This window comes from Scomber scombrus, chromosome 2, assembly GCF_963691925.1.
Source record: "Scomber scombrus chromosome 2, fScoSco1.1, whole genome shotgun sequence".
Lineage (NCBI taxonomy): Eukaryota > Metazoa > Chordata > Actinopteri > Scombriformes > Scombridae > Scomber > Scomber scombrus.
Genome location: NC_084971.1, coordinates 5,987,399 through 6,000,955, shown reverse-complemented (window position 1 = coordinate 6,000,955; position 13,557 = coordinate 5,987,399). Strand labels below are relative to the sequence as shown.

At 40.7% G+C, this 13,557-nt stretch overlaps 2 protein-coding genes across 2 annotated transcripts; both read right to left on the bottom strand.

Moving 5' to 3' along the window:
• Positions 1-1,089: 1,089 nt before the first annotated feature.
• On the bottom strand, positions 1,090-3,208 carry LOC133997086 (perforin-1-like). The gene is made up of 2 exons (XM_062436644.1): positions 2,673-3,208; positions 1,090-2,459 (listed from the first exon to the last, which is right to left on the bottom strand). The coding sequence occupies exons 1-2, from the start codon at positions 3,206-3,208 to the stop codon at positions 1,271-1,273; spliced, it is 1,725 nt and encodes a 574-aa protein (XP_062292628.1). The 3' UTR covers positions 1,090-1,270.
• A 7,515-nt stretch (positions 3,209-10,723) lies between these two features.
• Positions 10,724-12,806, bottom strand: LOC133992532 (perforin-1-like). Its single transcript, XM_062431182.1, has 2 exons — positions 12,271-12,806; positions 10,724-12,051 (listed from the first exon to the last, which is right to left on the bottom strand). The coding sequence occupies exons 1-2, from the start codon at positions 12,804-12,806 to the stop codon at positions 10,881-10,883; spliced, it is 1,707 nt and encodes a 568-aa protein (XP_062287166.1). The 3' UTR covers positions 10,724-10,880.
• Between the last annotated feature and the right edge of the window lie 751 nt (positions 12,807-13,557).

The following is a 13,557-nucleotide window of genomic DNA, read 5'->3' as shown; positions in this document are numbered from 1 at the left end:
TAAACCCATCCTGAGGTCAGTTACAGTATATTGAGCTCAGTTGACCTTACTATCAAGGCCATAACATCCCTACTGTTAACCTACTCGTACTCATTTTGCATTTGAAATCATTTGCTACTTTTGTTCCTTATTTAAATCATTGACACACAGTAAAATGATGTTTGCACACCTCGAATCTTTCTGTTTAGTATATTTATTTATAGGAGGGAAATGTTAATTTTCATATTACAGTACCTAGTAATTAGTAGGAGGAGCAAACTGCAGTTTGTGCGGAAAATCAGCAGTACAGAAGTTACTGTCTGTCCATCAAACAATGAAAAGAAATTTGGCAGCCTTTAAAATTAAATTAAATAAAATATTTTGAGGCTGGGATGCTTTGTTGTTTATCATCTGCTAAATGTCTTTACAATTATGGAGGCCACTGGTTTTAGCATGAAGAGTAAGGTACACAAAAATACTTTATTATTTCTAGTTTTGACTTTTTGTCCCTTTCTCTTTACCCTAACTACTTTATTTAAATTGTTTTTCTCTTCCTTTATTTTGGGTTTCAGTTCCTCTGACTCTCATTTCATGACTACGCCTGGTTGTCATGTACATTTCCTTTTAGATGCAACACCATGACAATGTGCTCATTTGAAGTGATACATTGTATTTGAGCAGCAATCACAATTACTCTGTAAAATAGACGATATGTGTACAAATTCCTTCCACCCCTAAACCTCAGCCTACAGCAGGGGAAGCCCCTCCCAGTTGCAGTTGTAGCTGCAGAGTAGTACCGACAAGAATGTATCTAAGGATGATAAGGTACAAAAAATATTTATACAATAGTATCTCATTTAATAGGTACGCTCTGACCAGGTCTCGCTTGCAAAAGAGGTTTTAATCTAAATGTGACTTCCTAGTTAAATAATGGTCTATCCTGAAATATTTGGACAGTCTTTATAAGATACATCTATATATGAACAATTATAAGTACGAGTTGCAATGTTACACATAAACCACAAGATCAGAGAATACTTTTTAACATACAAAATCACATAGACGCCTCTGTTGTCTTTGTCATTGCTTTATTGGCAGAGTAGAAGCATAAAAAGTAGATTATCAAACTTTGTTCTCACATTTAGAGAAATAGATTAATACATACCATGTGCCATTATTATTGCACACAAAAGTCAAAAATGAGAAACATGAAAAAGAGTAACAGTGCCAAAGATGCAGATAATGAGTAATATAGCAATCATGAAATCAAATCTTAATATCATTCATCACTTCATGTCACATTAACAGCTGGCCTCAACTTGAGAGCTTTAGCATGCTGCTTTCCTGTCTCTCCCAGAAGGACCCCATTTCTGGTGTAGAAGACCTTGGACAGAGAAGCACTCATTGGGGAGGATATGTACTCTTCACATTGGTTACCGCCAAGACTTGGTGCGCACTGTACTTTGTATGAAAAGTAGAAGGTACCATGATTTAACATGCACATATCCTTAACCTCCCCACTACGCAGATCAAATAAGCACCCGCCAAGCCGGTCACTATTCCAGTAACTGTCCTCATCATAAACACTGAATGTAAGCTTGTTTTTCATGTTGATGGCAATGGGTCCAAACTCAAATTTCTCTGACCACTTAGGATTATCATTGTTTGATAAAATGGCAGTGCGCTTTGTCTGGTCACCATATTTAACCTCCACTGAGCCATCGGTCTGAGTCCACTTATCACCATACAGTCCCTTTGCATAAAGCCTGAAAACTGTTAATGTTGCAAGACCTTTCGCAATAGGACAGCAGTTTGACTTGACATTCTGATTATTGTTGCAAACACAAGCACAACGATCCCTTTTGCTAGATCTGTGCCCAATTTGACATGACTCTGAGCATTTTTTCAACAGTGCATTGTTCTTGATGTACTTCTCCACCTCTTGCTTCAGTCCGTTTCTGGCTGGATGACCACTTGGCAGTATGGTGTGCAGAGCCTTTAAGTTGTACTGGACAATATCAGGTATTTCTTTCAGTGAGTTAAGCCAGGCATTATAGACAGAGGGGTCTGACTGCCCTTCAAAGAGGATATCAGCTCCATTAATGTTTCCACCAATGACCTCTGTGGTACGCTCATTAAATGAGCTGCTGAATTTTTGTTTGGAGTCTAACTTATTTTTCTCTTTCTGACAGAATTTTTCCGTGCTCTTCATGCTGGCCTTTTCTCCAAAACTAGCTGAGGCCTCGGCTGTCAAACAATCCTTGACCTCTGTCTCCGACAGTCCATTCATGGTTACCTTGCAGGACCTAAAAGCAGTGACTGCCTTTATTTCCCCTCCCAGAGACACTTGTGTGATGTAATGTGTACCGTATGTATCAATTAGATTGCGATATGGCCCTGTTTTTTGTGAATATGAAGGAAGGGAGCTGACGGCTGATTCAAACTCATGACTCAGGGGAGGTTTTGTAGCCAGTCTGTAGCTGTAAAACACAGAGATCAAATAAATACGTTACAATCAATAATAATGTCATATCATTCAAATGTTACTGGTCACGTTGTTTTGTTTTAATTAAAGTCGCTGTCTTTGTCAACTGTAACTATCCAAAATATAAAATAAAGCATTGCCCCATTAACTGAAAAAATACATTTAGGGTAAATGTCAATAAGACAGAAATATCTGTTCACATACTCACCGGTAGAAGTTACAGTGGACAGAATGGCGCACAAAGTTATAGCGGTCTTCTTTTGACTTGTCCATGGCAAACTTTGATTCTCTGGAGTGGGTACCTCCTACTGAGCTCCCATACGTGGTAGAAGGGTCTACGGGCATTTCAAGGTCAATTTTCCAATCATTGGTCACAGCTGAGGTGGAATCACTCACAAGACTTTCAGCGGAGTCATAAGCTATACCGGAGACCTTTAAACTGCACTTTGGGAGGCTTCTCCAGTCCACTACAGCAACGGGGACCTTCTGGTTCTCTTTGTTCTTGTAGATGTTAGGGTATAGCCTGCAAGTGCCGTTGCCAAGTTTCCATGTTTCAGTGTCGATGACATAGGCACCTTTCCGTTCCATGGTGACGATGTCGAAGCCTTCCCCACCCAGATTGTAACCAGGGACAAAGTGAGCTTGCTGACACTGTTGTGGTGTACCAATGAAGCTTACACTGGATGACAGACACAGAGGACTCCATGCCCACCACAGGAGCAAGAGCTGCCACATCACTTTCATCTGTAAAAAGGGGTTAAACAAAAAAAGAAGATACAATTGAAATTCAATTTCAATTTGATTGTACAATTTCAAATAGAAATACGATGGCATTAAACTAATGATGACGGTATTGGAAGCAGGAACGAGGAAGAAGAAGGGGTCTTACCTTACTGTGACTGTTGACAGCAAGCTCTGTCCACTAGCTTTAAATATCTGACTTATATAAGAATTTTGATCTTATGGAGGTGGAGTTGTAATTGCCTGTTACTCTCACACATCTTATATTTAACCGACTATATTTAACCAATTGTTTTACAGCTGCAGTAACAATGTGTGACTTTTTTTTACTTCCCTCACACTTGATGAAGATGAGACGTGTAGAATGCAAATGCCATTTAACGGCTGTAATTATGACCTAGAGCAGTGGTATCATCCAAATGTAAATGTAACATAAATGTTGACGATGTGCCTATGTCATCTGTTTCCCATTTTCAACCACAAGTCCAGACTGTTTTTTAAAGCCCATGACTATGATTGTTCCCCTAACCCAGAGGTTCCCTAAGTGGGGGGCGCAGAGCCATTGCAGGGGGGGGCGTGGTACGGCTACAGGGCTAAATGGATGAGGCATGCTTGGACACTGCTATCATAACATGGACAAGTTTTTGACTGGGCTACCACATAAACGTAAATTGAATACTGTTACACAGTTTTAAAAAAAACCTTTTACTCTGAAAATAATTACACTGTTAAGGTGGTTTGTTATTTTATTATTTATTTTATATTCCAAAAGAGGTTGTAGTTTATTGCAGATTACTTTTATTTGTTTAAAAAAAGTTGCAGTTTGTATTAATTACAATGTGTGAAATAAACTGCAATGGAGTTTGAAAACAAAATATTTGTTTGTGTACATGGGGGGGGAGGGCGCGAACATTTTTTCATCAACCAAAGGGGGGCCCAGCAGAGAAAGTTTGGGAACCACTGCCCTAACCTAAACCTATGGTCATTGTAGCCATGATGATGAAGTCACCTATAGGGAAATAGTAACTTTAATTCACACAATGTTTCTCTGACCTTCACAAATTTTCCATTTTTTTCCCCAACCCATGTTCCATGGCGGATTCTGATAGGAGCGATATATATCATGTCAGGGCAGCACAGGGCACATGCACCAAAAGAAGAAATGAAAGAATAAAAACTATTGCGCATTTGCATGTCATGTCAATGGTGTAATGTCACCTCAGTTTACCTTGTTGTAGTGGGCGCCCTAGCTCAAGTTCGTGAAGCAGCTGAGAAGATCTCACAGTCACAAGTAGGAGATGAGGAGAGGTGGACCTCAGATCTCTTCACTCAAAGTCCGAGGCAGAAGGAGCTGGGGAATCTAGAACACCTAATTTTGTACAGTAGCCTGCTGATGCAAAAAGTAAAATCAATCACACTAAAAATAAATAAACCACAAATAAGTGTGTTTTATTTGTAAATTTTTGTGATATAGTAATTATGCAATTTACTTTTATTTCTGTGTTTTTTTTTTTGATTATTAATATGTTATAAATCATGATTTTATTTATTTATATAGTACTAGAATTGTTTCTAGTCTTCGTACTTCATTTTTGGTATTTGTGATTGTGGTTTTTGGTTTTTTTGTATTGTTCTTCCTTTTCAAAACTTGAAGCCTACAATACCCACAATGCAACTGCACTGCCAGCAGTTAAGTTGGAGGTTAGGGTACATGATGCAAGTAGCAGCTAATGTACCTTTGAGCCACCAGCCTCGAGCAGAGATAAGGACGAGCTACAGAGGTCTGGCAACCTCACTTCGAACTTACGTCCTAACACCCGCAGCTTTTTTCATCTTCTAACTTGTAGTTTTCAGCCCCAACTGACACTGACTCAAGTGACATCATCTGAGGCAATTTATCAGATTTCTGGCAGGTCCCTAAGTCACGAGAGGCATAATAATACATAACATAATAATAATAATAACTTTATTTGTATAGCACCTTGTATAGCACCTTCTAGAATGCGCTTCAACTAGTAGCAGCAAAGTCTGGTAGCTCTGTAATTTTGCTGAATTTTTTATTTATTTTTATCATATTATTTGTCATATTTTTGTCAACAACTGGATACTTCTGATGGATACTTCTGTGGAGAGAAGAGTTTATTCAAGAGACGCCACCCTATTCCAGCTGAGTTGAAGAGGTGTTTTCGTGGTTGTCGTGCTGGTGCAAAAGTAAAGGCTTGGAAATGGAGATATAAGCCCTTTTTGCCATCAGTCATCATGGGAAATGTCAACTCACTGCCCAACAAGAGTGATGAACTGGAGATATTGGTGAAGACTCAGAAAGTATACCGTGAGTGTAGTCTCATGTGTTTTACGGAAACGTGGTTGAATCAAAACATCTCAGACTCCAATGTGGATCTACCTGGCTTCACTCTCATACGATCGGACAGAGATGCTAAAGCTAGTGGCAAGAAAAAAGGTGGGGGCATGGCTTTATTTGTGAACCAGAGATGGTGCAGTCCTGCACATGTTACTGTCAAGGAGAAGATGTGCTGTCCAGATATTGAATTATTGGCAGTTAGTATGAGACCATAGTATGTACCAAGAGAATTCAGTCATATCATAACAATACTTGTGTACATCCCACCCAAAGCAACTGCTGAAGTTCCATGTGAAGTTCTACATGACCTCATTGTTAAGATACAGACTAAACATCCTGAGGCTCTTTTGATAATATCAGGAGACTTCAATCATGTTCCCTCTCCTCCCACCTGACTGGATTTACACAGTTTATTAATTGTCCCACCAGAGAAAATAAAACCCTTGATCTGCTGTATGCCAATGTCAAAGAAGCTTACAGAGCCACTGCCTTACCACCACTTGGCAGGTCAGATCACAACTTAGTTCTTCTGGAGACTTGTTACAAACTCTGTGTGGAGGCAGCCTGCAACTAAACTCACAGTCAGGAAATGGACACCAGAGGCTACTGAGGCTCTAAAGGACTGCTTTGAATGTACAGACTGGAATGTGTTGCTGGAAACAGAGGAGAACAGTATGGACATTGACAGACAGGTTGACTGCTTTACTGATTACATCAACTTCTGTAGAGACACAGTCATGCCTACAAGTACTGTACGCTGTTTCCACAATAACAAACCTTGGATTACTAGTGATTTAAAGGCAACCCTCAATGAGAAGAAGGCAGCTTTTAGAGATGATGACAAAGCACGGCTCAAACAAGTACAATATAAGTTGAAGAAGAGACTAAAGATGGCAAAGGTGGAATACAAGAAGAAATTGGAGAGGAATCTACAGCACAGCAACCATCTCTGGTTACAACAACAAGAAAAGACAGCCAGTGGCGGGTGATGTAGAAAGAGCTGATGAACTCAACCAGTTATTCAACAGATTTAATACAGCGGCCTCACCCAATTCCAATGCTGCTTCTCCACCTCCTCCTTTTCAACATATGTACATCTCCAATGCAGCATCCATCCCCTCTCTTACACCTAAGCCTCCATCCTTGTCTGTCACAGAGATGGGATGAGGTTGGAACTGGGAAGACTTTGCTCTGGGAAGACTGCTGGCCCAGATGGTGTGTGTCCAAGGCTGCTCAAAGACTGTGCTGCCCAATTGTGTCAACCTCTCCACAAGATCTTCAACCTCAGTCTACAGTTGGGGCGAGTGCCGGCACTGTGGAAAATTTCCTGTGTTGTGCCGGTACCAAAAAATAAAATGTCCAGCTGAACTTAATGACTACAGACCAGTAGCCCTCACTTCTCACATCATGAAGACCTTGGAGCGGCTGATTCTACGCCTACTGAGAGTTGAGGTCAAAGACAAACTCGACCCCCTGCAGTTTGCATACAAACAACACATTGGAGTGAACGATGCTCTCCTACATGCTTCACCGTGCCCTTGTTCATCTGGAGGAAACTGGTGCTTATGTGAGAATCATGTTCTTTGATTTTTCAAGCGCATTCAACACCATCCAACCCAACATACTCAAAAACAAGCTCACAGAGATAGTAGTGGATCCTTCCTTTATCTCCTGGATCACAGATTACCTGACAGGAAGGCCACAGTATGTCAGGTTGGGGAACTGTGTTTCTGGACATTAATGAGCAGCAAAGGGGCTCCACAAGGGACTGTTCTGGCTCCATTCCTGTTCACACTGTACACAGCGGACTTCAAATACAACTCTGAGTCCTGCCACATCCAGAAATACTCGGACGACTCTGCTATTGTGGCGTGTATCAGGAATGGACAGGAATCTGAATAAAGGGATCTGATAAAAGCCTTCAGTGACTGGAGTCACAAGAACTATCTCCTACTGAACACCTCAAAGACTAAGGAAATGATCATAGATTTCCGCAGGTTCAAGCCCCCTCTTCAGCCAGTGAATACTTGTGGGGTGGACATTGAGGTGGTGCCAGGTTATAAGTATCTAGGTGTATACCTGGATAATAAGTTGGACTGGTCCCTAAACACAGACGCTCTCTAGAAAAAGGGGCAGAGCTCAGATCTTTTGACATCTGTAGTAAGATGCTGCAGATGTCTTATCAGTCTGTGGTGGCAAGTGTGTTGTTTTATGCTGCAGTCTGCTGGGGAGGCAGCATCAGACACAAAGATGCATGGCGGCTGGACAAACTAGTCAAAAGAGCTGGCTCTGTGATTGGAGCCAGGTTGGACACACTGGAGGAGGTGGTGGAGAGATGCACTGTGAAGATGTTCGAGGCCATCTTGAATTACCCGGATCATCCGCTACACGACAACTTTATGGACCAAAAAAACAGCAGTGGACGGCTCCTCTCTCTCCGTTGCAGGACCGAGAGATTTAAAAGATCCATCAGGCTGTCTAATTCTTCAATAATTTACAGTAGGGCTAACAGACTAATTGAATTTCCCCTCGGGGATAAATAAAGTAATTTTGAATTTGAATTTAAATTTGAAATGCAAGAAATGCAGCTCAAAGTGCTTGACGACAATAACATTCACATGAAAAGGACACTTGAATCACTGTGACATGATTTTGACAGCAAAAAAAAAAAAAAAAAAGACTAACCAGCTGTTGGAAACCTCCAGATCACTATTTTCCTTAATTAAACTGAGGTAATCTTCATCTAACTTATTTGGTGACCTCTACAGATGGCTGTGCCAGTGTCATTACAATAGCATTAATGTTACACAACAGTGTTTGCACTGCAATTGTTTTAAGAATAAAACATGAGTTAATTTTACTGAAAAGAAAGTTGGAAAAGTGGTTGATGAGTTTCTAACCTGACATGTCATCCATAATAAGGAAGAATATGGAGTTATAGCCAACCAGTCTGATGTGTGTAGAGGTGTGTGTGGTTAAAATGGAGCAGCCTGGTGTCATCAGTTGATTTAATGAAGGTAAGCACAGTGAACAACTGTGCGCAATGGCACAGCACTTTGGTGCAGCAACTCAGAGTTTGTAGATTTATCAACATATCAGTTCTGCTGTCATCAGATGCTGCCGGGATTTAATGAACTGAAGGAGAAACTTTTCATACAATTTAAAAAGCTGTGTATAACCGACACTGTAATTATCATCCAGATTCATCAATAGATTAATTGAGATGAATAGATCAATAGAAATGCTTTAATAACAGAAGTACAGATGCTTTTATTTTTGAGGTGTCATTCTGAGGCCCATTTTTCACAAAAACACCAACAAATCGCTTTCTGCTGCATATTTTCAGCATTAGTTCACTGTGCATACAGCGCTGCCCACCACAAAACCACACAGACGTGTGCTCCTCATCTGCAATCCCGAGGAGGAAGAAGGTCATCAGTTTAAGATCTTATTCATTCATTTGTTGCACTTTTGGTCTCGTTTGTGATTTACTGGCCACCAAGCTGGACCACATGGGCCTCAACACACACCTGAGCAGCTGGTTCCTGGACTTCCTCACTGGCCGACCACAGACTGTGCGCATGGGGAGACAGGTCTCCTCTAGCATCACCCTGAACATCGGTGCACCACAGGGCTGTGTGTTGAGCCCCTTCCTCTTTTCCCTCTACACCCTTGACTGCAAACCCACCCACGTGGCCAACATCATCTTGAAGTTTGCAGACGACACCATCGTGGAAGGCAGGATCACGTCTAATGACGAGGCCGCCTACAGGACAGAGGTAGAGAACCTGGTGAGCTGGAGCCGCGAAAACTGCCTCCCACAACAGCTGCTGGTGAGCTTCTACAGGTCAGCCATTGAGTCAATCCTCACGTACTGCATCACAGTATGGTACTCTGGTTGCACCGCAGAGAACAGGAAAGCTCTCCAGCGCATCATCAAGACTGCAGAGAGGATCATCGGGACTCAGCTCCCCAGACTAGAGGACATCTTCCATACCCGCTGCATCCGGAAGGCTAAGAGCATTACCAGAGACAGCACACACCCTGGACAGGTCCACCCTGGACCTGCTTCTTTGCCCCCTGCCCTCAGGAAGGCGCTACAGAACACTGAGCGCCCGCACAACAAGACTAAAAAACACCTTCTACCACAGAGCTGTTACACTTCTGAACTCCACCCCCCTCCCACACTGATGCCCCCCTTTCTCTCATCAACACACACTTACACACACACATTGCACTACTGGCCCCTTTAAGGCTTGGACTTATTTGCACAAGTTTTAAATTATTGTTGATTGTATATATTGTTAATTGCTTTCTTTGCACACGTTTTAATTATTGTTGATTGTTTTCTTTTTTATATTTTTATATTTATTATATGGGCAGCTGGAGGACTGCTCCAACAAAATTTCATTGTCCTGCACAATGACAATAAAGACTATTCTATTCTATTCTAAATAATTTTGTGCAGGCATAGTGACAGTAACAGGTGAACTCAGCATGGTTTAAATTGTTAAATGTATTGAAACCATATCAATTTAATTGCAAAAATATGTGTTAAATATTGTTCACAAACTGTTTTAATAATATTAAAACATCTCATACAGTTGGCCCACCCGGAGTAGCAGTTTCCATAGTGCTGTGTAATAATAATAATAATAATAATAATGAATAAAAATAATAACAATAAATAAAAGTGAAATACTGTGAAATGTTAGTGCATTGGTGCATAAACAGTATGCATAGTCAACATTCCTTTCTTTGGGAGACCACTGGGACCTCTCAGTTTTTCAAGAAAAGGTTGTACAACTTACTTTTTATTCAAGATAGAGTGGGTTAGGGTTAGGGTTTGCATACCTGTGTTGCTAGTGTTCCTGGGTTTTTGGAGTAGGTTCCATTTTAGTTCAGTAATGTTCTGCAACCAAGTTTTACTATAATTAAAGATATCAATCTAGCATGAGAAAATACATAGGGCAACATAATGTCAGTATGCTTGATATATGTTGCTATTCCTAACAATGACAAAGTTTCATGACCTGTCTATTGGTAGCTTATACACACATACCCACACAATATTGGGACTTTACTTTTTAACATACAAAATCAGACAGACACCTCTATTGTCTTTGTCATTGCTTTATTGGCAGAGAAGAAGCATAAAAAGTAGATTATCAAAACATTTTCTCACAAACCCATTTAGAGAAATAGACTAATACATACCATGTGACATTATTATTGCACACAAAAGTAAAATATGAGAAACATGAGAAAGAGTAACAGTGCCAAAGATGCAGATAATTATGAGTAATATAGTAATCATGAATCATGAGATTTAGCATGCTGCTTTCCTGTCTCTCCCAGAAGGACCCCATTTCTGGTGTAGAAGACCTTGGACAGAGAAGCACTCATTGGGGAGGATATGTACTCTTGACATTGGTCACCACCAAGACTTGGTGCGCACTCTGCTATGTACGAAAAGAAGAAGGTACCATGTTTAAACATGCAGCTGTCTGTCACATTCCCCCTACGCAGATCAAATGAACATTTACCAAGCCGGTCACTGTTCCAGTAAGTATCCTCATCATAAACACTGAATGTAAGCTTGTTTTTCATGTTGATGACAATGGATCCAAATGCAAATTTCTCTGACCACTTAGGATTATCATTGTTTGATATAATGGCAGTGCGCTTTATCTGGTCTACATATTTAACCTCCACTGAACCATCGGTCCGAGTCCACCTATCACCATACAGCCCTTTTGCATAAAGCTTGAAAACTGTTAATGTTGCAAGACCTTTCCCAGCAGGACAGCAGTTTGACTTGACATTCTGATTATTGTTACAAACACAAGCACAAGGATCCCTTTTGCTAGATCTGTGCCCAATTTGACATGACTCTGAGCATTTTTTCAACACCGCATTTTTCTTGATGTACTTCTCCACCTCTTGCTTCAGTCCGGCACTGGCTGGATGACCACTTGGCAGTATGGTGTGCAGAGCCTTTAAGTTGTACTTGACAACATCAGGTGTTTCTTTCAGTGAGTCAAGCCAGGCATTATAGACAGAGGGGTCTGACTGCCCTTCAAAGAGGATATCAGCTCCATTAATGTTTCCACCAATGACCTCTGTGGTACGCTCATTAAATGAGCTGCTAAAACTTTCATCAGAGCCTAACTTCTTTTTCTTTTGCTGACAGTGTTCGTACATGGCCTTAATGCTGGCAGTTTGTGCAAAAGTAGCTGAAGCCTCAACTGACAAACAATCCTTGACCTCTGTCTCTGACAGTCCATTCATAGTTGCCTTACAGGTCCTGACAGAAGTGACTGACTTTATTTCCCCTCCCAGAGACACTTGTGTGATGTAATGGGTACCGTATGTATCAATTAGATTGCGATATAATGCCTCTGCTTTACGTGAATATGAAGGAAGGGAGCTGACGGCTGATTCAAACTCATGACTCAGGGGAGGTTCTGTAGCCAGTCTGTAGCTGTAAAACACAGAAATCAAACAAGTACGTAACAGTCAATAATAATGTCATATCATTCAAATGTTACTGTTCATGTTGTTTTGTTTTATGTAAAGTTGCTGTCTTTATCAACTATAACTGTCCAAAATATAAAATAAAGTATTGCAGCAGCTCTGTGAGAGAAAAAAATTAATTCAGAGTTAATGTCAAGAAGACAGAAATATCTGTTCACATACTCACCGGTAGAAGTTACAGTGGACAGAATGGCGCAGGAAGCTACAGTGGTCTTCTTTTGACTTTTTCATGGCAAAGGTTGATTCTTTGGAGTGGGAACCTCCAAAGCCAACCCCAACCGTGACAGAAGGGTCTACTGGGATTTCAAGGCCAATTTTCCAATCATTGGACACAGCTGAGGTGGAATCATTCACAAGGGTTTCAACGGAGTCATAAGCTATACTGGTGACCTTTAAACTGCATTGTGGGAGGCTTCTCCAGTCCACTACAGCAACGGGGACCTTCTGGTTCTCTTTGTTCTTGTAGCTGTTAGGGTATAGCCTGCAAGTGCCGTTGCCAAGTTTCCATGTTTCAGTGTCGATGACATAGGCGCCTTTCCGTTCCATGGTGACAATGTCGAAGCCTTCCCCACCCAGATTGTAACCAGGGACAAAGTGAGCCTGCTTACACTGTTGTGGTGTACCAATGAAGCTTACACTGGATGACAGACACAGAGGACTCCATGCCCACCACAGGAGCAAGAGCTGCCACATCACTGTCATCTGTAAAAAGGGGTTAAACAATAAGAGAAGATACAATTGAAATTCAGTTAAATAATCTACATTTTGAATGTACAATTTCAAATAGAAATATGATGGCATTAAACTAATGATGACGGTATTGGAAACAGAGGAAGAAGAAGGGGTCTTACCTTACTGTGAGTGTTGACAGCAAGCTCTGTCCACTAACTTAAAATATCTGACTTATATACAGCATTGATCTTATGGAGGTGGAGTCTTTATTGTCTGTTATTCTCACACATTTTATATTTAACCACCTATATTTAACCAATTGTTTTACAGCTGTAGCTGCAGCTTGCTTTCCTCACACCTGATTAAGATAAGAGATGTGAAGATGACAAATGCCATTTAATTATGACCTAGAGCAGTGGCACAGTACAGATATCATATATAAATGTTGACGATTTGCCTCATGTGTTTCCCATTTTCAACCCTGATTGTTTTTAAAATGCCATGACTATGATCGTCCCCTAATCCAAACCCTATGGTTATTGTATCCATGATGATAAAGTTGTCTATAGGTAAATAGTAACTTTAATTCACACCACATTTCTCTAACCTTAACAAAGTGTTTATTTTTACCCAACCCATGGTCTCTCCCTGAACTTTACCAAATCGTTTTTTGTGACTAACCAAGACCTTAACCATAGATTTGTCACATCATAAAACATCATTGGGTTTTTTCCAGTAGTGATTTGTAACAGTTTTAGACAAATGATGTTGTCCTGCTGAT